The following is a 27,227-nucleotide window of genomic DNA, read 5'->3' as shown; positions in this document are numbered from 1 at the left end:
CAGAGTTGAGAAACCCAGGACTAGACTATAAATGCATGCACAGTCCTTTATTTTAAATGTTTAAAGGTGTCTAACAGTTGACCTGGTAATGAATTTTTTTTATTAATTGGAGATGGGGAAATCATGAAAAACCAGACAATCTCAGATGTTGATTTTATTGCACACAATTGGTCATGAACAATACAAACACGAATCTGGGACTCATTTCACTGACACCAACATCAACGCTTGAACATGATTATGTTTAGATCTGATGAAAGTAATATGTCAATTCAGAATCTCCTGCCATTAAACCCTGACAAAAGCACAACGGTGTGAGAAAATACTCTTTGACCTAAAGTATAATGGGTAATGGTAAAAAGTGACTTGTGCAACAAGTCATGAACAAGCGACATCAAATTATGCTTTGACAACCAATAAGAAACAAGAAAAATTATTCAATTATTCAGTGTTTGCAGAAGAACAAAAATATATTTTGCATTGTCGATCGAACTTTGCGTGTTTGTTAAAAGTAAAAATACCAACGGACTGGGGCCTCATATGTTGCTTTATACATCCAAGATGATGCTTACCAGATCTTTTAATAGCAATATTTTTCAATCACACAGATTTGGTTAATATATCTTGATTGAGATGATTGCTACTCCTGTGTTTACTGGAAAAGGTGTTTGTATTGATAATTGAAACTAATTAGAAATCAGTTTGTCAATGACTAGACAGAGCAGGGTAATGGCAATATGTACCGGTAAAAATGTAGAAAAAAAAAAAAAATACTTCTATAATTTTTATTACATGCATGATTTGTCATATTAAGTGAGAGCCAATTCCTAACCCAAACCAAACAAGACATTATTCTAGAAAACCCTAGATAAACCCTTGGTAAACAGTCAAAACAAGAACAAACTGACAGAAAGAGATAAATAAAAGGTGTTTGCTATATTAATTTGATTTCCATTGTCTTTACTCTTGCATTGCAATAGAATTTGTGTGATTTAAGTATTGTTTCACAAGGTTAAAGCTAGATTAATCCATAAAGGAATAATTTAAAGTGGTCTTTAAAGGTTCTAACGTGGCCAGGCAACTCACTGAAAATCATGTTCCATTCTTTTCTAATGGCTTGACAGACAGTGCACATTACTAGTATCTCTGAATCGCTTGCACAGGGAGAGTGCATTTGTTATAAGGCCAATGCAGACTGTCTGCATATCTTTGTAATGTACAAATGCATTTTTAAAACATAAGGCCAGATGCAAATGCATGGCCAACGCATTACAAACTTGATATATGACAGCAATCTTGCATTGTTTGGCAGTTAGAAATCTCAGTGCTTGAGACGGTGACATTAGTTGCCTTCAAATGTCTGTGCCATTTAACTGGATATGCTTTGACTTTGACAGTGACAGTAGTGCAGTATCTAAATGAGACAACTGACATAAACGAAAACGTTTGCACTAATGTCAACTATATCATCCTTTGCTCTCAAAGAATGCATGTGATTATTGTGATTACTTTATCTGCTTCAGAACACACTTGAACTGACAGACCCATGTGAAAATCAAATATCATAACCAGGTTTTTAAGACACCAGTTCAGCGCCATCTAAAGCTTTCAAGCAGGAGAGTTTTAAGGTCCACCTCTTAGACACAAGGACACTTTAATGCAAAATATAACTTCATGTATGATTTAAATATAGTGTGTAAATTGCTGAGTCATTTCCCTGCTTCAGTTTAACTGTTGCAGTTACTCTGGTGATAGGCTAGTAAATATCTCCTGAATTTAACATGCCTTTGGTTCCTTCAACAGAGTAATGCTATCACAAACTGGAGTACACTACAAACCAATTCACAATAAACGATTAACAGTAATAGACAACTTAATTGAGATATTTCGCTTCTCGTCTTTGTATTAACAACAATTTAACATTTTTTCAAGCTTATTGTTTTTTTAGTGTAACTGTATTTTGATATATAGAGGATTCATACTGTTACATAAATCAGAAAATCCTTTACTGACACAGGCTTCAGGTATGAAGGGGCACTTTAATAGTAAGGGCATTATGGGAACTCATTACAACAATTACACATGAACATGACACTCACAGAAGTGTTTTGAGTCAGCACTAATTTTCACATCAATCCTTCCCATTCAAGGAATATTCTGGGTTCAATACAGATTTAGTTCTGTCAACAGCACTTGTGGCATTATGTTGATTTTAAAAAAACATTACTTTAAAAAAGGCAAAAATTTGTGTTAGAGTGAGGCATTCACGATAGAGGTGAATGGGGCCAATCTGTAAACATTAACTCACAGTTGAAGTGAAGAAAGGTGTAAAAAAAAAAAAGTCTAAATCAATTGTAGAAATGCAGATGAAATAATTAGCAAAATGTAAGTGGTTTTCTAAAATTATAAGCTTCACATTTCTGCCCTAAATTTTCCAAAACTCGCCCCATCTACACAGTAATTGTCTCACAATAACATTTATTTTTGCCTTTTTTTTTTGACTATCAACACCATGACACACATGCTATTGACTGAACCTCACTTGCATTGAAACAGAAATATTCCTTTAATATCATTAATTCAACAACTATAAAAAGACCTTCTCAGTAACTCAAAACACCATCTTAATGCCTGTACAGCAGCACAGAAAACCATAAATAACATATGAGAACTGACTTGCACACATAAAGAACAACATTGTCAGTTATTGCCATCAGTTGTGCCATTTTTCGAAATCCATTTGCCCAAAGCATCCATAATAATACCCATAAGCCATAATCCAGTTGCTCCACGGCAGTGGTGAATGGTTGCGGCTTAGCTGCCTTATCCCGGTCACTGCTAGCCACAGGTCAGAAATCACAGAGAAGCAAACGCATTTGTAATGAAGCCATTGAATTAAAGTGACGAGTCTTACAAATTGTCCACACAGCAGTCTTAACACGTAGAAGAACGTCTCTTTTGCAAGTAAGTGTAGACCTTCACACAGTGGTCCCAGCAATCTAAGACAAGCAGTTGTCCCTTCTGGGTAACAGCTACCCCTACGGGGCACGTTAAGCCCTCCTGAATGAGAATATTATAGCCACCTTCTTTAGGGAACTGTAGTATCTCCTTACGGCCGCTGTCTGTCACGATCAAGTCCCCGTTAGAGTCCACGCACATGCCGGTGATGCATCGGAAGTCCTCCGTCTCTGAGAAGAAGTGGCTAAGTTGCTTTCCGAGCTGGCCATCCATTCCCACTGAGCCGATTGAGAAACCCCCCTCAAGGTGGTGTTCGTTGTGTCTATTCTCGATGTTTAGACCCAGGCCCTGTGTGAAGTAGACTGTACCTGAAGAGTCGCAAGTTACAAACTTGGGCCTGACGGCTGAACATAAACGGTTATAATTCACAACCCCTACGTTACGATCCACAGCCAGGCACCACAGCTTTCCCCCCTCCACATCTGACACGACGAACTGGCCCGAAGGCATGGCCGCGATTCCCCATGGCTTGATGAGCTGGTTCTTGTGACAGGCGATGCAGTGGCCATCGGTGGTGTAAACCTTCACTGAGTTGTCATAGTTATCGGTGACACCGATGAGGCCCTGAGCAGTGATTGCAATGGAGAGCGGGATGAGGTTGGGCAGGTCGGCACCTAGGAAGCTCAAGACGAAGTTGTCAATGCTGCTCGGGTTGCGCCGAATCTCCCTTTGGAAGCCCTTGCGGTTAAAGATCTGGATGCGGTAGTTCCCTCGGTCAGCCACTAGCACCTCACCCTGCGGCGTGACGCAAATGCTTACTGGCAAGTTGAACATGCCCGGCAGATTGCCCTTGCAACCCATCTTTTTCACAAACTGACAGAGTTGGCCTCCAGATGCTCCTGGAGAAGGTCCCCCTCCATCGACAGACTTGGACTTGAAGCTACCGGGAGAAGCGCAAACGGCCTCTTCGACTGTTGTTTCCATGTCTATATCACGGTAAATGTCCAAAGGGGCGGCAGCGGAAGTGGTGAAATCTAGTCCGTCTTCCTCCTCGGCATTTACAGTGCAGGGTTTTGTGGTCAGCTGCCCCACGTCCAAGGATTTCGGGCAATCTGTTTTAACAAACTCAGGGTCTTGTAGTTTCAGAATAACAGGCAAATTTGTTTTCAGCTCCAACTCTTCTTCTTCATTGTTGCTCCCTTCCTCTAGTAGAGCAATATCCGTCTGCTTGATCCTCATGGTTAGGTAGTCACATCTAGACACCACCTGCACTTCAGCGATATTAAGCAGGTATGTCTGCTCCTCCAGAATCTGGGCATTGAGTTTCTCTATTTCGGCTAAGGAGGAGGCAAAGGCACGGCGCGAGCGCCCGAGTTCCTCCTGGAGCCGCAACTCCGCCTTGGCGTACTCCTGCTGTACAGCCTTGTACTTCAGTCTGAGTGATTTTGTCACATTGTCGATAGCTGCTTTCTTCTTCTGAATGTTTCCCATTGCCTCCCGCAAGTTAGAAAGCTTCCCGCTTATGTCTTTCCGGCGCTGTTCGGCAGCCACGCGAATGGCTTGTACAGCATGACCCTGGCGCTGGTGGCTCTCGTTTTTACAAGTATCACACAACACGATGCCGCAGTCACTGCAGTACTGCCGAGGCAGGCGGTTTTTACAAGACTTGCACATGAGGCCCATGGTAGAGACACATGAACTCGCACAGTCAATGATCTTCAACACGGTGAGATTGTCAGCCAGCTGGGAAATGCTGCTCATACGAGATACCTTGCTGCAGAAAGGGCAGCGCACGCCATTTATCGTGCTGGCGAGGAGTTTCTCAAGGCACTGGCGACACACAGAGTGACCGCACTGTAGCAGTTTGGGTCGAAGCTGATCCTGGTTGTAGGTCTCCAGGCAAATGGGGCATTCCAGGACCTCCCGAACCAAATCTGGATCTAGAGATGTTGGTGTGGCCATGGTGCCTACAGGGGAGGAGACAAGTCATGTCTATGTGTTTGTGTATTACATTAGGTTATAGTAAACAAGCTAAAAAAAATATTATTGGTTATTGGTTGAAATTGTGATACGGCCTAGTTTGCAATTTGCTTTTAACATGCGTCAAAATGCTGTGCCAAATTGAAACATTTTAGTTTCAAGGTGAAAGTGAAGAAATTAAGACATGATTGTAATGTAAAATATTATACAGACAAGAAAGCATAAGAAAGATAATAACACATTATTGATAGTGTTACAAAAACAAAAGACTGAATCCACTGAACTGTTTCCAGGTAATGGATCAAAAGGGATTGCTTGCTAGTTTAAAGTTTTTTGTTGAATATATATACACACACAAATTGGCAAAAGGTCAATAATGTTTATATATATGATAGAAATTATTTATGCCAAATACAATGTATGCACTCATATGATATAAAATAAAATTATTATTAGCAAAATTACAAAATAAAGTGCATTATCCATTAGTACAGGCCAGAATAATAGGCGGGAGGCTTACATCAAGGAAAACATGGGAAAATGTCACGTCATTACAAAAGCAGCATGATGACATGCATTGATGCTGATTTCTGTTTTTACTGGCTGTCCTACCACACCTACTAATGCATTTTCACCTCTTGATCATTCATTTTCAAAAAAAAGACACACATTTCCAAACGCTGTGGCATTTAGAAACTTCATGCAAAAAAAAAAAACTAACAAAAAATGCAGCTACAGTCTGTCTTGTGTTTGTTTTGGTAGCCAGATGGCTAACTACAAAATCACCATCATGTTTCTGGATCACGCATTGTCATTTATTGTTTCGGTTTAATCATGCATTATTTAGATTCGCACTAATGCAGCTCATCATATACAGTCTGTTTACATATAATTATAAAATATATATAATATATCTAATCAGCTGTTTTCCAGGCCCACAGCTTCAAAACACTGCGATCTGAGTCTTGTCATTCTTATCTAACGCGTGCACGACATCCGAAATAAAAAGGCACGGTCATAAATGCATGCTAAAGACATTCATGCATGTTTCATTATTGGTTGTTACGTGATTTCCTACCTTCAGTTCAACAGTAGCTTTTGCTTGATGTGACGAGGCGCGCGTCTCTCATATCAGCGGGTGCGCGCGACACTGCGGAGGTGACGTCATAGCGGAGGCTGGTTCTTTGTGTAAATCCCGCCCCCGGTGAGACTCGTTGGCTGCGGCGGAAGCGGTCGCCTTTCGTGACAGTTCAATGATAGGCGCAGGAACGAATCAGATGAGCGGCTGTAATTGTCATGCGTGATGCGCAAAGCTATTTCGGTGGCACATGTTGGGAGCTCAGACTACTGCTGCTGCTGGAAACACATGGGTGGATCCGAAATGCACGAGAACCCCCGGGAACATAAAGAACGGAAAGTTACAAATTGAAAACGTAATCAGAAGAATGGTTGGCAAATTGTCATTGTTAATATAAAGAATGTAAATAGGGTCTGAGAGTTTACATATTGTATTATTATTAAATGCAATCAATAATTAGAGAATATAGCAATGATTTTTTTTTTTAAGAAATGTCTTAATATGGTAATAAAAATATATTTAGATGTTTAAAAAATGTTTAAACTGTGCTATATTACAATTTCCTGTATATGCATGAAAAGGGAAATAACTACGTGTATGATGTTGTTTCAATATAAAAAGTAAGTGCAGTATAAAGGTTTACCGCTAGATGGAAGCAGATCTCTGTCTGAAAATATCCCTCTGTTAAACACACTTATCAGATATCACTGTTTGAGTACTTAGGAGTTATGATTATATTATTATTATCATTAAATTATTAATATTTTGAATTGTGACAGATAATATGCAGCTTATCAAGAAATTGTTTAAGTGTTTAAAACGGGTCCTATCATTTCAAAATGAAAGAAATTTCAGTAATTAAACAACACCTTAAAATGGTATGAGAAAAACACACACACATATATATATATATATATATATATATATATGGTAAAAAATATTATATGTAATATTGTTATCATATTTTAAGTAGTTAGCTCTTACGATTTTGGTGTTGTGTAATTACTGAGTAGTTTTTAAGGCTTGATTTTTTTTCTTTTATAAAATCTCCAATGAATTTAATATTATTAGTGAAATGTGCTCATTTATTTTAAGTGCTGCTTTCTCAAAAGTCTGTGATTTTGAATAAGGTCTGTATATATTTTACTTTTTTAGTTTAGTGTAGTTTTTTTTCTTCTTCTTATGTTTAATCACTTCCTTAATTCAACCCTCAAACCTACTTAAGTTTCCTTTAAATAAAAAGGAAAACATATATCTTGGTTTTTAATACTTTCTAGACAGCACTGAACCACAATTTATTTAATAAAATATACACTATTTTTAATTATCACCTTTATTTTTTATTAAAATTACAAGATTAACTAAACACAACTGTGTGAATATTAAAACAGGTAGAAGCCAGCTGTGCATTTTATAGTCATTCATTTAAAACTGAGATAATTTCAATCATAATTTATACATAACATAATTCAAATAATTAGATTAGTCCTATTCCTCAGTTACATTCTCAGTTTATATTTATATCACTTTGCCTCATCACATCTTAATTTCAATTCAGTGTTTTTTAGTCTCTATAATTTGACAAAGTGACTGTACACACTAAGTTGCCAAATAGGCTACTTTGTAAATCCTATATGCAGAAATTATTTGTTAACCATAAACTTTCCAAAATGGGTCTACATGAGCTCTGATATTGTTGAGCGATGCGATGTGAACTTCATAGAGACCAAACTACCCATTTTTGAGAAGTAAATTACCCATTCATCCACCAGATGGAGTACTATGAAAGCGGAACAGTGAAAAGAGACCATCCACTTTCAAAAAATGAAGTACTGAGAGTGACGCATTCTGCATACCCTCCCAAACTACTTGTAAGTTGTTTTGTACTAAATAAAAGCCATTATGTGAATTAATGTCACTTACAAATAAGAGTGTTCGAATATATGGGGTGGGTTGCAACACTAGTAGAATTTGTATTTATTTTATTTTTTTAATCTGTGCATTTGTGGTAGGAATTTTTCTGCAGTTATATTGTTACACCAGTGACTCACTGTCGTTAGTAAGTCACTGAATCATTCATTGAACTGATTAGTTAATTAGTGGGGAGGGGAAAAAATCTAGAATGATTCATAAAAAAATGTGTAAAGGAAAAAACTATCAATTTCTTCAGGAGACATGCAGATTGCATTCATAAAATTTGTTAAATTGACAGCGTTCAGTTAGACGTTTTAGTCAGTTAGACAGTGCTCAAAATCTATGGCCAAAATGAACATTGTGTGACATGAACAATGAATAATTTCACCATTAAAAACAATCATTTAAATAAAAGTACTATCAAAATAAATACAGTTGTACATAAAGTAAAAAAAAAAAGTAAATGAATACATGCACAAGTAAATCTTTTAGAATCATAACTTTAATGTTTTTGCAGTAATCAGCAAATACAGTTGTAGTCAAAAGTTTACATACACTTCGCAAAATGTTAATTATTTTACTAAAATAAGAGGGATCATATAAAATGCATGTTCTTTTTTATTTAGTACTGACCTAAATATGATATTGTACATCCACAAAATAAAATTAAAAAATTACCCTGTTCAAAAGTTTACATGCCCTTGATTCTAAATTTTGTGCTGTTACCTAGTTGATCCACAGCTGTTGTTGTTGTTGTTGTTGTTGTTGTTGTTGTTGTTGTTGTTGTTGTTGTTTTATGGTGATATTTGTTCACGAGTCCCGTGTTTGTCCTGAACAGTTAAACATTCAGCACTGTTTGTTTATTTGAACCCTTTCCAACAATGACTGTATGATTCTGAGATCCATATTTTCACACTGACGACAACTGAGGGACACATATGCAACTATTAAAGAAGGTTCAAACGCTCACTGATGCTTCAGAAGGAATAGAGACGCTTTAAAAGCCAGGGGGTGAAAACTTTTGAACGGAATGAGCATTTTTCTTATTTTGCCTAAATATAATTCTTATTTCATTAAGTACTGCCCTTCAGAACCTACAAAAGATACCCTGAACTTCAAATTCAAAAAGTTTTCTTATTGAGGTCGGAGCTAAATGATCCCTTTTATTTTGTTAAAATAATTATTATTTTGCAGAATCTGCAAGGTGTATGTAAACCTTTGGCTATTTTGTCAGCATTAAATTATATATTTCACAATACGCATCCTGAGATATGCAGGTAATTCTGTCAGTAAAGAATTTGAGTACCCAGTCTTGTCTCGCTGTCTCTTCATAAGAAGAAAAAGCAGATGGCAAAGGTTTACAAAAAAATGGTTAAACTCACACCAGCAAAGAGGGTGAACACACATGATGAGAATTTGTACAGCCAGATGCTTTCCCTTTGCCTGCTGGAGAAGCACTTCGAAAGGCGCTGCTTCATCTCAATATGATTAAGTGCGCTGCAGGAAATGAATCATTTAAAAGCACACTGTAGGCTGTTACCAATTACTGTAGCCATGTCATTTTCTCTTTCGCCGTGTCCTTTATGTGCGGTGAGAACACTGACGGGCTCGGGTTGGCACATTTCTGTGCTGTTGCTGACACATCGGCCTCGGACTGTTTGCTCTCCCGCTACGCTTCCTCCTCCTCCTCCTCAAAGTGTTTGCCTGTCATGCTAAAATCCAGCATAATGACTCATGCGATCACCAGACACAGTGGACGGGTATGTTCAGGGAAATCGGCTGTGGAGCGCAGGGAAACAGACGGTATTGTTCAGAGTCGCACATCTGTTTAGCCATCACACGGACGTCTCAGCACTCAATTAATATCCTTCCTCACGTAATCGCATTGTTTTGCGTCTGCCAAGGGTTCTGTGCACGAACACTGCAAACCGACATGAAAATCGACCCCTGTTTATTCGTAGCAGACACAATTCATCGCTTTCTCAAACTATTTCCTTTATGATGTCTGACATGTGCGACCACACGAAGCCTACCCTTGTGAAAAAGAAGTACCCGTTAAAGAGTACTTGTTACAGAAGTAATAGGTTTAATATACTTCTGTGCAAACTGAATGTAATGCTTTCAGACACTTAATTGCATGTTAGTTGCAATTAAATGAAAATATAGACACTATTTTTCACTGTACACAATATTGACTGGTCAATGGTTTGTGATTCTGGTGCAATTTCTATCCTCATCCTTCTTGGAATTGCCAAAAGGTTTTGGTGTCTTAAACTGGTTTAAATCCTATTTTACTGACCTTTCCCTATTTATTCAGTTTGTGGCATTTCTTAGATGTCTGAGATTAGCTCTGTATGTACTGGTATTCCTCAAGGCTCAGTTTTAAGGCCTTTACTGTTCAATGTTTACTTGTCACCACCATTAGGGCACTTGTTGTGATCGCTTGGTCCACACTACCACTTCTATGCTGACAATACTCAAATATTTATACTTTCCAAACCTGGTGAAAAGCTGCTACTTATGAGATTGCATATCTCAGATAAAAGACATAAACAGTGCATTTACACAGTATTCTAACCCCCTTCACTTTTTTTTTCAAATTTTGTTATGTTGCAGACTGATACTATCAATTGTTTAAATTATTTTTGTTTTCTCTCATAATTGACCCTCTGCACCTCATAATGACAAAGTGAAAACATACTTTTAGAAATGTCTGTAAATGTATTACAAAAAAAACTGAAATATCACATTTACATTAGTATTCAGACACAAAATGCTTGCAAAAATGTTTAAAATTAGGTCTGGTGCCTCCTGTATCTCTTGATCAGTGTTAAGATGTTTCTACGCCTAGTTTGGAGTCCACCTGTGGTAAATTAAATTGATTGCACATGATTTGGAAAGGCAAACACCACTTCATAAAAGGCTGCACATTTGACAATGCATATCAGAACGAAACCAAGAAATGAGGTCAAAGGAACTGCCTGCAGAGCTCAGAGACAGGATTGTATCAAGGCACAGATCTGGGGAAGTCTACATAAAATGTTGCACTGAAGGTTCCTAAGAGCACAGTTTCTTCCATAATTCTCGAATGAAAAAAGAAAATGAAAGACTTTTCCAAGAGCAGGTCGACCAGCCAAACTGAGCAATTGATGGAGAAGCCTTGTCTAGACTGGTGACCAAGAACCTGATGGTCACTCTAGTTGAGCTCTATGATTATATATGCAGATGGGAGAATCCTACAGAAGGACAAACATCACTGCAACACTCCATGATTTGAGCTTTATGGTAGCAACCTCAGGCTGTGGGGCTGTTTTTCAACAGCAGGGACTGAGGGGTTTGTTAAAGTAGAAGAAAAGCTCAGTGCACCAAGATATTGAGATAGCCTTAATGAAAAGCTAGTCCAGAGCATTCAGAACCTCAGCCGACGGTTCATGTTCTAACATGACAACATGACAATGACCCTAAGAACACAGTCAAGGCAGCACATTGGCTTATGAATGTCCTAGAGTGGCCCAACCAGAGCCCTGACTTGAACCCTATTGAACATCTCTGGAGAGACCTGAAAATGGCCGTCCACTGACGGTCCCCATCGAACCTGACCGAGACTGAGAGAATTTGCAAAGAAGAACACTAGAAAATTCCCCAATCCAGATGTGCAAAGCTTTTTGTGTCATACCCTAAAAGGCTGTAATTGTTGCCAAAGGTGCTTCAACTAAGTACTGATTAAAGGGTGTGAATACTTATGTAATTGTGATATTTCAGTTTTTTCTTTTTAATAAATTTCCGGACGTTTCTAATATTCAGTTTTCACTTTGTCATTATGAGGTAGAGAGTGTACAGTCGTGGCCAAACGTTTTGAGAATTACATAAATATTGGAAATTGGAAAAGTTGCTGCTTAAGTTTTTATAATAGCAATTTGCATATACTCCAGAATGTTATGAAGAGTGATCGGATGAATTGCATAGTCCTTCTTTGCCATGAAAATTAACTTAATCCCAAAAAAAAATGTTCCACTGCATTGTTAAGAAGGCTTCAGGGCGTCCAAGAAAGTCCAGCAAGCGCCAGGATCGTCTCCTAAAGAGGATTCAGCTGCGGGATCGGAGTGCCACCAGTGCAGAGCTTGCTCAGGAATGGCAGCAGGCAGGTGTGAGCGCATCTGCACGCACATTGAAGCGAAGACTTTTGGAAGATGGCCTGGTGTCAAGAAGGGCAGCAAAGAAGCCACTTCTCTCCAAAAAAAAAACAAACATCAGGGACAGATTGATCTTCTGCAAAAAGTGTGGCGAATGGACTGCTGAGGAAAGTCATATTCTCCGATGAAGCCTCTTTCCGATTGTTTGGGGCATCTGGAAAAAGGCTTGTCTGGAGAAGAAAAGGTGAGCGCTACCATCAGTCCTGTGTCATGCCAACAGTAAAGCATCCTGAGAGCATTCATGTGTGGGGTTGCTTCTCATCCAAGGGAGTGGGCTCACTTACAATTTTGCCCAAAAACACAGCCATGAATAAAGAATGGTACCAAAACACTCTCCAACAGCAACTTCTTCCAACAATCCAACAACAGTTTGGTGAAGAACAATGCATTTTCCAGCACGATGGAGCACCGTGCCATAAGGCAAAAGTGATAACTAAGTGGCTCGGGGACCAAAACGTTGAAATTTTGGGTCCATGGCCTGGAAACTCCCCAGATCTTAATCCCATTGAGAACTTGTGGTCAATCCTCAAGAGGCGGGTGGACAAACAAAAACCCACTAATTCTGACAAACTCCAAGAAGTGATTATGAAAGGATGGGTTGCTTTCAGTCAGGATTTGGCCCAGAAGTTGATTGAGAGCATGCCCAGTCGAATTGCAGAGGTCCTGAAAAAGAAGGGCCAACACTGCAAATACTGACTCTTTGCATAAATGTCATGTAATTGTGGATAAAAGCCTTTGAAACGTATGAAGTGCTTGTAATTATATTTCAGTACATCACACAAACAACTGAAACAAAGATCTAAAAGCAGTTGAGCAGCAAACTTTGTGAAAACTAATATTTGTGTCATTCTCAAAACTTTTGGCCACGACAGTAGATCAATGAAAAAAAAAAAAAAAAGAAGAATTTGAACAATTTTAGTACCAGGCTGCAACATAACAAAATTAAAAAAGTGAAGGGAGTCTGAATACTTACATTAATTGTAAAACTGAAGTCATGCTTATTGGTTCCCGGCTTCAAATCTTTAAAGCTGTTTCCATGACTCTTGTCTGTTAATGGCTCTGTTTTGGAGACTAAAAGAAAAATGATGAATCTTGGAGTTATCTTTGACACCGGTCTTACATTTGATCATTTTGTACAGAACACTATTAAAGCATCCTTTTTTCATCTCAGAAATATAGCAAGATTGCATCCTGTGCTACATTTCTCTGTAGCTGAGAAGTTGATTAACTCATTTTGTTGTTTCTCGGATATATTACTGGAATGCCCTTTCAGATGGAGTTCCTAATTCTACCCTTAATAAGCTGCAGTATGTACACAATTTGGCCGCCAGGATCCTGACCGGAACCAGGATATGCAGTCACGTTACGCTTATTTTGGAGTCTTCGCACAGGCTCCCAGTCAGCGTCTGTGTTGATTTTAAAATTATGGTGCTGACATACAAAGCTTTACATGGCTTGGCTCCATGTTACCTATCCGTATTGTTAATTCCTCATGCCCCTAATCACAGATGGCGCTCCTCCCAATCTAATTTGCTGGCTGTACCTCAAACCCACTTACGAGCTATGACTGACAGGGCGTTTTCTGTCTTCGCTTCTACCGTTTGGAATTCCCTTCCTCCTGAACTTAGGGGAACTTAGATCTGTGACATTTTTAAACCTTAACTCAGGACATTTTTTTAAGCATTTGCTTGTTGAAGTTTATTGTATTATTTTATTTTTTGTGCTATGTCTTGCTTATTTTGTATACAGCGTTTTGAGAAGCTTAAGAGGTGATTTAAATTTTGATTTTGATAATATTTATTCTTAAGAAAGATAGACATGTATAATGATGAAATCCAAAATATTAAATGTCACTGTTAAATATTTAATGAGTAATCAACGATTTTGTAGAGGGAGGTCAAAATGGCAGTTTTCACCTTAGAATCATTTTTACACAGCAGTGTTTCCTTCAGAAAGATAGCAGCATCATATTGTTATTTCTTCACAGAGATTGGTAGTTCTATTAGTAAAATCTGTTGACTTTAGCAATCTTTGTTGCATTATGTGGCAATCGTGATCATATCAGAAATGGGGAAATGGCACTTTAAGTTTTTCTACAATGTTTACATGCCTGTAACTCAAGAAGTATTAAAGATATCTTAATGCCCTTTTAGATATTGGTTCTTAACAAACGTTCCTTTTTGGCATCTTAATTTTTAATGCTCTATGAGATTCGGATCCAGAGATATTGAAATGTCAGTATAGCTCCAGGAGTAAACCGTTAAAATGTTAAAATCACTATTGGCACATAATGCAACAAAGATTGCTAAAGTCAACAGATTTTACTAATAGAACTACTGATCTTTGTATAAAAAAAAAAGGATAATGATGCTGCCATTTTTCTGAAAAGTCATTTTTAAGCTCTCTGACTCTGAATCTAAGGTGAAAACTGCCATTTTAACCCCACTCTACAAATAGTGTATAGTGTAATACTCAGTAAATATTCATCAATGACATTTAATATTTTGGCATCCGTCATTATACGTGTAGGTCTCACCTCAGGAAAAATATTAGCAAATTCAAACATTTGAGGTGGGGACCGACCCAGTTGCAATTTGGTATCTACTTGTAAAATTTGAAGCGAAATACAAGTGCACATGTATTATTAAAATAAAACCAATAAATTAGAATGGTATCATTATAAATAATTGTATAAAGGTCAGTTATGTGATGCTTATTCATTTGTACAGCTCTGGTTGTTCATGCAAAACTCTGTTTAAAATGTCATTTAAAAAGAAAATGACAAATTAATAATAAAAAATAAGTCAAAGTTGTACAAACATTCAGAAAGCAATTATGTTGTAATGTTACCTTTAAAAAAATATCCGCTAATTTGTCCATTTTATGACATGGTCAGGTTACTTCAGGATAGGTTTTCACTATATTTCAATAGCACTGACATTAAGTACACTGCTGGTCACGAGTTTGGGATCAGTAAGATTTTTAATTTACTTTAAAGAAGTTTCTTATGCTCATAAAGGCTGTGTTTATTTGATCAAAAATACAGAACAAAATGTAAAATTGTGAAATGGTATTATGATGTAAAATAACGTTCTTCAATTTTAATATACATTAAAAATCTAATTTATTTCTGTTATCAAAGCTGAATTTTTCAGCAGTATTCAGGGTCACATGATCCTTCAGATATCATTCCAATATGCTGATTTATTAGAACAGTTGTGTTGCGTAATATGTTTTTTTTTTTTTTGGAACCTGTGATACTTTTTTAGAATTCTTTGATAAATAAAAAGTAAAAAAGAACAGCATTTATTTAAAAAAATATATATATTTTTTAAAAATATAAACTACTGTTCAAAAGTTTGGGGTCAGTAAATGTTTATTCTTTATTTTTTTAATGAAATTATTACTTTTATTCAGCAAGGATGTGATGTGATGAAATATTTGGTAGCACAACTGTTGCCAACATTGATAATTTTAGCAATAAATCTACAAAAAAAAAAAAAAAAAATATATATATATATATATATATATATATATATATGTGTGTGTGTGCGTGTGTGTGTGTGTGTGTGTGTGTGTGTGTGTGTGTGTGTGTGTGTGTGTGTATGTATGTATGTATATTGAAAGAAACCATTATTTTATACATTTAACATTTTACAGTATTGTTTTTTATATATTTTTGATCAAAAAAATGCGGCCTTGTTGAGGATAAGAGACTTCTTTAAAAAGCATAACAAGTTTTACTGATCCCGAACTTTTGAGCAGCAATGTACCATAAATGCTTGTAAGTACATTTAGCAGTGCACTTTAACCATATCTCAAAGACAAGAGAAGTCTTACTTAAGTGTGTCTAAAGTTCAGCTAAATTACATTTAATATAAATTTTAACTATAGTACATTTTTCTTTTAATTGCAGTTAATATGCTATTAAGTGCCTAAAGTATACAAGTATACAATTTCTTTTCTTTTTTCTTTTTTAAGTATACATTTTTTTTGTAAGTAAAATAGATTTAGAAATGCTAAAGTAAAACTTTTGTTGAAATTAGTAGGTCTTTCAAAACTGTTTGAAACCAACATGAATAGAAGATTACATTTCCAAGAACTACATTTTTCATGTTCGTCATCTCTCTTAATCACAACTTTCACACTCTTTTTATGAATGTATAAAAGTAACCCTCCTGCTTCAGTTCCTGTGTTAATAGGCTCATTGCTATTAATAACTTTGCTTAGTTCGGATCCAGAACCGACACAATCTGAGTCACAAATCTCTGCTGTAAGACATGGTGTTCCAGTGACGTCATTCTGTCTCTCACCTTCACAGAAGTCACAGACCAGGGTGGCCGGCGGGATTTGAAAGCGGTGCCGTTCATCAGCTACCTGTCTGGGCTGCTGAAGACGCAGCTGTTGTCTGATGACCTGGTGGCCGGTGTGGAGATCCGGTGCCAGGAGAAGGGCAGCTGCCCGGCCGCATGCCACCTGTGCAGACAAGCAGGCCGAGAGACGCCCAGCCCGACGCCAGTCCTCCTGGAAGTCAGCCGCATCGTGCCCCTGTACAGCCTGGTGCAGGATAACGTTACTAAAGAGGTAAATGAAGGCTAGTCTTTCACTCCTAATGAAAATAATAGTTCATTTAATAATCCCAAAAAAATGTATTCTGTTATTAAAGCTAAATTTTCAGCATCATTACTCAGAAATAACCTTCAGAAATCATTGTAATTGCTGATTTGCTGCTCAAGGAACATTTCTGATTATCATCAATGTTGCTTCTTCATATTTTTGTGAAAAATGTGATGCATATTATTTTTCAGGATTCTTCGATTAATACAAAGTTCAAAAGAACAGCATTCATTTGAAATGGACATAGGTGACCCTGGACCACAAAACCAGTCAAAAGCCAGTATTTGGCGGAGATACAACTATTTAAAAATCTGGAATCTGAGGGTGCAAAAAATCTAATTACTGAGAAAAAAATTGAGATTTATACGTCTGAAACTGAATAAATGAGCTTTCCATTGTTGTACGATTTGTTAGAATTGGACTATATTTGGCCAAGATACAACTATTTAAAAATCTGAAATCTGAGGGTGCAAAAAAAAATCGAATTGTTGAGAAAAAGTTTAGATTTATACATCTGAAAGCTGAGTAAATAATCTTTCCGTCGATGTATGGTTTGTTAGAATAGGATGATATTTGGCCGAGATACAACTATTTAAAAATCTGGAATCTGAGGGTGCAAAAAAATGTAATTACTGAGAAAATTGCCTTTAAAGTTGTTCAAATGAAGTACTTAGCAATGCATATTACTAATCAAAACTTAAGTTTTGATATATTCACGGTAGGAAATTTACAAAATACCTTCATGGAACAGATTGAACCATACATTGTATTTTTGGCTATTGCTACAAATATACCTGTGCTACTTAAGACTGGTTTTGTGCTCCAGGTCACATATTTAGTAAAATTATAAATGTCATTACTGTCACCTTTTAGTAATTGAATGCATCCTCGCTGAATAAGAGTATAAACCTTAAACTTTTGAATGAAACCAAATGATCTAAAGAACTAATTGACCTAAAGATTACATGGAAACACTTTAAATATCAGGGAACCTGAAGAAGAAAAGCTAAAAGAATAAATGAAATCTTTTACAGGAAATTTAGTGTTTGTGAATACAACTTTTTAGGCCTTGGAAATTCTCTCAAAAATCTAATACCGTAGGGAAAAAAATGGTTTAAAGGTGCTGCAAAGAACCTCTAAAGAAACTTTTAATGGTGTTGATGAGGCGTGTGTCAAGTTTTATGTGTCTCAAAAAGTGACTTTTTTCTGCTCAATTGACCTTAATCCAAAAGAGGAAGGAGGAATAATCTAATAAAAACTAAACCAATATTTTCAACTTAAGTTCATGACTAAAGTAAATATGTATATAGTCTTTCATCAACATGACATTTGGTCCTTAAATGCATGTGAATTAGCTGAATTATATGTCAAAATGCTTGTTCAGCCCACATGTGGAAGGTATAAACATGAATTCCACGGATATTGTTTCTTGTTGAATGTTGGCAGTGGATTCAGTCTCCTGTCGAGTAAATAAGTGACGTATTCTGCTGCTCCAGTCGCACCAGTAGATGGCAGGAGTGATTTTCATTAAGATGAAGCAGGCTTTCTCTTTCTGGAAGGATGTTGTGAACTCAGAAGACCGAGCTTAAATGGAGATAATGCAACATGAACTAGTATATATTAATAACGTAATAGAAGAAGAATAAAAATGTTATCAATCTTGCACCCGTTTCTTGGCTGAACTGCGAGATCATAAAATCTCATCGGTCCTTAAATGAGGAGATTGCATTAGTAGCCCCTGCACCTTCTGAGTCACATGCATAATGAGGATATTAAATTTAGTTTTCGAGCAGATTTGCAAGGGCTTTCTTTTCGGCATCATCCCTCGTACTGCTGACGTCTTGAAAGGCAAGATGCCATTAACCGGTGTCTGTTGTTCTGCAGCGTCAAGAGAGACTCCAGAGTGACTCACTTACCAAATGGCCCGCTTTGGCCCGGTGTATGCGTACCTGACGGACGAGCGCTCTGGGGATCGGACCCGCTCCATAACACCGATTCCCTCAGCTAATTGCTTCCCACACTGAACTCAGTACCTGCTTGTTTGTGTGTGTGTGGAGCTCGCAAATAACAGGAGCCTCAAAGATGACGAAAGGCTCTCAATCGATAGCAGACGGTCCCTAGCGGGGATCTGTCGATTGGTAAACAAACAGGAGAGAAAAATGCAGCCGAGTCGACTGGGAAGGGCTCAGACTAGAGCGTATAGCTTGCTCAGAAGATACTGAGAGATTATCGAGGATGATATTGATGTCATCGACCCTGGGGACGAGCCAGGACTCCTTGCGGTCGCAGCCTCCTGTCAATTAGCGTAACAGACACAAAGCCCTACAGAGACAATGCTGTCATCTTCACCTGAACCCAAAACGCAGCTTCTTTCGACAGGAATGAGAGCGGTTTATAATTAGGACATGATGGAGAAGAACTAGCTTAGGGTCCGATGAGAAACAAACACTGACAATCCTGTGTAATCTGTCTTTCATTTAGGAGTCTCACTAGTTTTATAAAGCAAGTTTTAAGTCATTTTTGTGGATATTAAAAACCTGCTTTTGATGCAACCATCAAAACGTTAAATTAGTCAGTTTGCGCAGGGAAAATAACATGGATGGAGTTTAAGAGTTTTGAGAATGTATTTTAACCTTCATTTTATTCCATCCCCAGCTTTTGATGCAGAGGTCAGACTGTTTAAGAAATTAAGTTATAGCAAGGTGGCATACAATGTATATTTTACATTTACATTTAGTCATTTAGCAGACGCTTTTATCCAAAGCGACTTACAAATGAAGACAATGGAAGCAATCAAAATCAACAAAAGAGCAATGCTTTGTAAGTGCTATAAGTCGGACAATAGAAAACGGACAATAGAAAAAGAATAGAGCAAGCTAGTTTTTTGTTAATTGTATAATAAATAAAAATTTAAAAGTTAGAAGATATAAAAAGAATAGCGAAGGGTTTTTTTTTTTTTAAGAATAGAAATAGAATAGAGAGTGCTAGAGTTAGACGGTCAAATAAAGACAGAAGAGATGTGTTTTTAGCCGATTCTTGAATTAGGTAGGTCATTCCTCCAAGAGGGAACATTTAAGGTAAAAGTCAGTGAAAGTGATTTTGTGCCTCTTTGGGATGACACAATAATTCACTTGTTCACTAGAGGACACATAAGTTTGAAGTAATGAATTTAGGTAAAGTTGTGCAGAGTCAGTGGTGGTTTGGTAGGCAAATATTAATGCCTTGAATTTTATGCGAGCAACTATTGGTAGCTAGTGCAAATTGATGAAGAGAGGTGTGACATGCATTCTTTTCAGCTTGTTGAAAATTAATCTTGCAGCTGCTGGATCAATTGTAAAGGTTTGAAGAACTGGCTGGAAGACCTGCCAAGAGAGCATTGCAATAGTCTGGACAGAACATGAGATTGAACAAGGAGTTGTGAAGCATGTTCTGAAAGTAAGGGCCTGGTTTTTATGATGTTGAATAAAGCAAATCTGCAGGACTGGGCAGTTTTAGCAATGTGGTCTGAGAAAGTCAGCCGATCATCAATCACAACTCCAAAGTTTCTGACTGTTTTTGAAGGAGTTATGGTTGATGTGCCTAGCTAAATAGTAAAACTGTGATGGTTTTGATGGAAACACAAGCGGTTCTGTCTTGGCCAGGTTTAGTTGAAGGTGATGGTCCTTCATCCAGCAAGGAATGTCTGTTTGACAAGCTGAGATGCGAGCAGCTATCGTCGGCACATCAGGATGGAATGAAAGGTAGATTTGAGTGTCATCAGCTTAGCAATGATATGAAAAGCCATGTTTTTAATGACAGAACCAAGTGACGCCATGTAGACAGAGTTGAGAAGTGGACCAAAAACAGAGCCCTGAGGCACTCCAGTAGATAGAAGTTGTGACTTGGACACCTCACCTCTCCAGGATACCTTGAATGATCTATCTGAGAGGAAAGACTTAAACCACTGGAGTGCAGTTCCTGAGATGTCCTTTTCCAATAGGGTTGACAGGAGGATCTGGTGGATATCAGTGTCAAAAGCAGTGTCCTTCTTGCCTGATTGAGCTTCTTTGTCAGTCTCTAATGGAAATATGGTTATCGTCTAAAATTATCAGTTCATTGCCTAAAAACACTGTACCGGAAAACAGGTCTAAAAAGGATAAAAAGTGAAATTTGCAGAGCTTCTCGTGTGACAGTTTTGATCCTGTTTTCATCATGGTTCCCCCCTTCGCAATCCAGCTACACACACTGGCACATACACACTCATACATTCTTCTTCATGTATTTGTGCAAGTAGGAAACTCATCAGTCATTTTAAGATTAAGGAGGAACTCTTAGGACACAGAGAAGAGAAGAAACATTCTTTCCAGCCATTTTCTCATACATCTGGCAATACGTTTCTAATGCATCTTTAATCTGCAGTCAGACATACCTTTAATATTGTCATGAAATAGAAATTCACCCCATGTATTTTCTTAATGCAATCTTATTTTGAAAGATTCATCCCTTTAAATGTTTCATTTTACTTGTTTGTTTATGTATTTATTTATGTATTTTGACCTTGTAATTTGTAATCAAAATGTCAACTGAATCTTACCATAACAACATCAGACTTCTGTCTGGTGACTAATGCCGGACATCTCCAATCATTTATTCCGCATCTGTCCACAATACACTGCAAACTTTTGAATATAATGCCCAAATCCAATCTAATCAACAACTGATAAATAAATCCAAATCACATCCTTTTGTTTTTCTTTTTGATAAGCCGCTACACTCACACTACAGTACATCACAATATGGAAGAAAAGGTCTGTTGTTACTTCCGTTTTATTGCAACTTTACTCCAAACTACTATACTTTATGCAGTAAACCAAATGTAGATTCTGGCTACACACACTTCCAGATGCGCTGCAACAATAATTCAGCTCTGACACAAGCATTGGTCAAACATTCGTCTCTGCATAGTGCTGTAAAAGATGCTTCTGATCTTAGTTATGCATGTTTAACAGAGCTAAGCTTTAAACTCGCAATTCTAAGAAGATCAGAAGTCAGAATTGTGAGATTAAAGTTGCAATTACCTTTTATATATCCATTTTGAGAAAAGTCAGAATTGCGAGATATAACATCAGAATTCTGGCTTCTTTTCTGAGAATTCTGATATATTGCAATATATTCTTTGGCGGAACCAAAAAAAACAGAACTGCAATATATCAGAATTCTGAGGAAAAAAGCCAGTATATTGATTTTATATCTCGCAATTTTGACTTTTTCTCAAAATTGCAAGAAAAGACTGAATTGTGAAATAAAAGGTTGCTATTTATTTATTAAGTTATTATTCGTTTGCTCATTTGTTTATTCATTCATTCATCCATTCATACATTCAACCTGTGGCGGAAACAAATTTCCATCCTTTATTGTAGAATAAAATAAATAAGTAAATAAAAACTTGGTGAACATTTTTAGACGATTAATTTTATATCATTAAATTAAACTCTGATTTAAGTAATTAGATGTTACAGTATAATAGCACAGATATAAATTAAGTTGTGATTAACCATAAATCGAAGTCAAAGGAGGCTTGTAAAACAAAGTATTCAGTCACGACAGCAAGTTTTCTTCCCAAACTGTCTGGCATCATACTAACTCACACTGCCAAGCATCCTTTATTTGCCCTCCAAGTTTTGCTGACATTTTTGCTTGAAGTTCTGACTCGTTTTGAGTCGCTCTGCAAAACTTCCTAAAAGCAATTCCTCGAAAATGACCAGCTCAACAGGTGGAGTGTTATATTTTGTGTGTTGCAGATAGCCTTCTCTGTAATTGAGTATATGGTCACTTATTGGAGTAAAACTGCTCAGCTAGGGAATCGCCAAAGGTGTGCGGCCAATCCAATCATGGTACAATCTCCGTTCTCCAAAGAAGAATACGACGGATACTGCCCTCATAGTTTGTGTTAAACCCAAGGCAAGATGCTGACCGAAATCAATTTTCCAGGGAATGCTATAGCCATGGATTTCGCTAGCCATTTAAGTAGATAGAGAAAGCAAATCAAATCAGCTTATAGGCACCCTTGAGCCGGTTTGCTGCTTTTCAACGATGTGCACTTTTATTTGCATTCTTCGTGTCCCCTCATGAACCCCGGATTCAATCGAAGCCATAGCACTCTTCCTGGAAGATGGTTATAGGTGTTCCTAGAAACAGGGACATTTCCTTCACTACATTAGGCCGAATGATCGGAATGACCTGTTTGCTGAGGTTTTGGGTCATCGGATGAATCAATTCCTCGGGCCAGCTGGCTAATGTTTGCACATATCAGACGCTGATTGGGGACAGTAATAGGGTGAGCTCAGATGAGTTACAACAGATAATAGCATTTAGACGTCATAATTGCTCCGCGTCTTGTCATTGAGAATGGGTTTCTCTGAGGTCTAGAGAGTTAAGAGCTTTTGTGGAACTCAGGGGTCATCGACAGTTTCGAAAAAGAAAGCAAACATCCGTCGTAAACAGTTTCTGGCCTTAAAAGTGTAGCTGTTTACTGAGCTGTAGTGCACAATCCAGTTCTTCAGAAAGCTTTTGGATTTTATAGGAGGCAATATATTTCAAGTGAAATCGAAGATTGAACTGGTGGTATAAAGTATTTTAGTAAATATGATTATTTACTAGACTGAAGTTTTTTTTTTTGGCTGCTTTATACTTGTACTGAGTGTGAGATATTAGCAACTTTTACATTCTACTTGATTGCATTTTGTAAAAAGTATATGCACTCTTCAATCTACTACATTTGTGATGAGTTACATTTTGCATGGCAAGTTTATTTCTGCTTATTCACTGGGATTTCTCTTACATGTTGAGGGCTAGTGCATCTTTGAGTAATATTGGAGTTGGTGACATGTAACTTGTAATGGAGTCATTGCCACTGTAAAGTATCTGTACATTTATTCAAGTATGGTTGTCAGGTACTCTTTTCAGAAAAGTTTGCTCTCGGCTGGTAAACACCTTTAAACTCACATTGGTCAATGGGAGTGTAATTAAAGGATTAGTTCACTTCCAAAACAAAAATTTACAGATTATTTACTTATCGCTTGGCCGTCCAAGATGTTGATGTCTTTCTTTCTTCAGTCATAAAGAAATTATGTTACTTGAGGAAAACATTTCTGGAATTATCTCCATATAGTGCACTGCAATGGTGTCCCCAAAATGCAGCTTCAAATGGCACAGAATGATCCCAGGCAAGAAAGAAGGGTCTTATCTAGAGAAACGATCGGTTATTTTTTAAACCATACTGACAATTTATATACTTTTTAACCTCAAACGCTCGTCTCGTCTCGTCTCTGCGATGCGAATGCATAGTCTGTGTGATCCAGGTCAATACAGTTAGGGTATGTTGGAAAAATCCCATCTCGTTTTCTTCTTCAATTTCAAAATTATCCTACATCGCTGTTTTAACTTCTTTGCTTGTTCACTTTGTAAAACTGGGTCGGTACTTCTGCAGCGATGTACTGTAGGAAGAATTTGTAGTTGGAGATAAAACGAAATGGGAGTTTTTCATCATACCCTAACTGTCTTGAACCGGAAAAAACTAAGTTCATGCAGACTTAGACAAGAACAAGTGTTTGAGGTTAGAAAGTACATAAATTGTGAGTTTGTTTCGAAAATAACTGATCGTTTTGCTAGATAAGACCCTTCTTCCTTGCCTGGGATCGTTTAGAGGCCTTTGAATCTGCATTTTGGAAGTTCAAACTCAGGGGCACCATGGAAGTCCATTACATGGAGAGAAATCCTGAAATGTTTTCCTCAATTTCTTTCTGTCTGTGGAATTCTGCTTGGCAGAGGGGAAAAAATTCAGTCAGAAGATTGACTTTTTTTTTTTTTTTTTTTTTTTTGCTTTAATCCCTGAAGTGGAGATAATTCCTGAAATGTTTTCCTCAAAAAACATAATGTTTACTTAATACGACTGAAGAAAGAAAGACACCAATATCTTTGATGACAATGGGGTGAGTACATTATCTGTACATTTTTGTTCTGGAAGTGAACTAACACATGTGAAATTTTTGCTAAATCCTATGTATTTTATGAGTTTCCCAATTGGTATGAATTTGTACAAATGACCTACCTCTAACCCCGCCCCTACTAAGGTCAAGACAAATCATGCAAAAGGTTGTACGAATTAGCCACCTAGTAAAATACGTACGAATTGGTCATGAGATAGCGTTGGATGAGTGGCTTTAGGATGTTCACTAACAGTAAACCACTGATCAGGTTTTTCAAACTTTTTTACTTGTAAGTGAACAACAACAACAATTTTTTTTTTGCTGTAAGTATGTCAGGGGATTTAGGGTTCCCTGTCGTACACCCTTTCTGTCTGACCTCCAATAGATCCCCTCTCATTACACACACACACACACACACACACACACACACACACACACACACACACACACACACACACGTCCCTAATTACCCTCCCTGTTTACTCAGTCGAAACTGGCTTAGGTTACTCTGCATACATAAACACAGCCATAATCGGTTTGTCTATTTTTCACATGTGCAGTTGAGCAGTCAAGCATGCTTTTTCTAGGAAACCACTGGTGGTAAATGTGTGTGCACGTTTGCGGCTCTCTCTTTGTCCATGAGCGGGGCTGCTCTCATCAGCATTGATATTTCATGTTTTCTGATCATCTGTTTCCCATTTGCAGTAACTTTTTTAACCCTTTTCGCAATTGACAAATGCCACTCTAATGGGCATATTTGTTAAACCTTCAACTTTTTTTTCTTTCAAGCGGCACTTTCACAGCGTTGGCTGGGAATGCATGATTCGACATGAAGGACAGCGACTCTTGGAGTCATAGCCAACACGCACACCAAAATGTGCCCTTCCTTCACCTCCAAATGCATTTATAACTAGTTTTATATGCTGCACTTCTGTGGGTTTGTCAGACTGTTGTTTTACTGCCCATGCATTATGTTTCTGTGGAAAAGCTTTCTTTTTTAATCACTGGTTTCTCTCTAGGGTCCTTGCTTCCTTAAGAGTTACTTCCAGCATATTGTCTCGTGCATTAAGACAATAAATGACACACATAAATGCAAAATGTTTGTCTTGATTTCCAGTACCAGTTTCCAAATATCTAGCAATTCTTAAATTAAAATACATTTACTTGAAAATTAAAACGAAAATGAGAAAAATGATCAAAATGAAGCTCATGCTTAAAACAAGAAAACAATATCTGTCATTGGGTTAAGATAAATAAACTTAATTCAAAGGGAAAACAAGATTATTTTCCTTTCATTCTTTTCTATTCTTTCTAACATTTTTCCTCTAGTTTCAAGCACACACTCATTTCATTAAGATACATTTTCTCAGAAAACAAGACTTAATATTTCAAGTCATTTTGCTTCTCAAGTAAATGAATTTTGAATGTTTAGATATTTGTGCTGGATAAAGTCAAAATTACAACACTGCCAAAGAAAAAAAAAACTTAATTCGACGGGAAAACAAGGCTATTTTTCTTGCCCTATTGGTCGTTTTTTTTTTTTTTTTTTTTTTGCAATGTAAATACGTTTTTGTTTAGTTTTTTTTCCAGTGTATGTCAGCTGTTTTACTACACCTTAGCAGTAAAATTCTAGTTACATTAGCTTAATTATTTTTACTGGTTTTGAGGTTTTGGTTCATGTCCATAAAGTTCCATATAAGAAAAAAAAAGTACCTTTATTCGTAAAGTTCAGTGGATTATCCTAAAATAGTGCTTATCACATGGTTATTGAATATATAAACCATTTTTGTAGAGTTTCCAGTAAAAACAGCTGTATCGTAATATATATATAGTGTTTCCGTGATTTGGGTCACGCCGCACACCCCACACTCGCACCTCTCCATTCACTCTCTGTTTTGACTTCCACAACTCTGTGCCTCTGCCAGGCATCTCTCATGCAAGTCATTATACCGCAATGGATTGCAGTCTTTCCCCTCCATCTCTCTGCCGCTGTAATAACGTCTCATTCATCAAGGCTGTTTAAAGAGAGTTGCCTGTGCGTAAATAAGGGGTGAGGTCTGGCAGCCAGAAACCTGCTGATGCTATCAGGGAGATGGGCGGCTTCCTCATCACTGTCTGCCGCTGCCCGTAAGGAAGGCTGAACTTTCTGACTGCTGTTCTCCTGCTGTACTGTAAAAAATTATGTTAAATTTAGTAAAAAAAAAAATAATCAGAAATGTATCAGAAATTCAAGGTAAAAAAATTCAGTGACAATATTTTAGGTGTAATATTTTGTTGTATGAATATCTGATATAAAAAAAAAATGTTTTGTCAAAGACTATGTTTGGATCAGATTCGGACTACCTTCTTTCAGACGAATGCAATCGGAGTTTATATTAAAAATTGTTCTGGCTCCTTCAGGCTTTATCATGCAATGGGTGGGTGTTCCTCTTCATCAGTCCAAAACAAGTCCAATAAAGTGCATCTATACATAATAAAAAGTCCTATGTCATCTGTCCGGAGCTGCTTCTATGTAAAACT

At 37.2% G+C, this 27,227-nt stretch overlaps 2 protein-coding genes across 2 annotated transcripts in view; one reads left to right on the top strand and one right to left on the bottom strand.

The window, feature by feature from the left end:
- LOC141335535 (astrotactin-2) overlaps positions 1 to 27,227 on the top strand; it is a 95,483-nt gene that overhangs the window by 11,377 nt on the left and 56,879 nt on the right. Inside the window, exon 4 of the mRNA XM_073841033.1 lies at positions 16,445 to 16,707. Coding sequence (XP_073697134.1) covers positions 16,445 to 16,707 — 263 coding nt within the window. The remainder of the gene's footprint in view (positions 1 to 16,444; positions 16,708 to 27,227) is intronic.
- Positions 151 to 6,083, bottom strand: trim32 (tripartite motif containing 32). Its single transcript, XM_073841032.1, has 2 exons — positions 6,017 to 6,083; positions 151 to 4,925 (listed from the first exon to the last, which is right to left on the bottom strand). Exon 2 carries the CDS (start codon positions 4,918 to 4,920, stop codon positions 2,935 to 2,937), a length of 1,986 nt encoding a protein of 661 aa, XP_073697133.1. The 5' UTR covers positions 4,921 to 4,925; positions 6,017 to 6,083; the 3' UTR covers positions 151 to 2,934.

Source organism: Garra rufa, chromosome 5 (assembly GCF_049309525.1).
Source record: "Garra rufa chromosome 5, GarRuf1.0, whole genome shotgun sequence".
Lineage (NCBI taxonomy): Eukaryota > Metazoa > Chordata > Actinopteri > Cypriniformes > Cyprinidae > Garra > Garra rufa.
The sequence above is the reverse complement of the archived record's forward strand: the minus strand, read 5'-3'. Positions and strand labels throughout refer to the sequence as shown.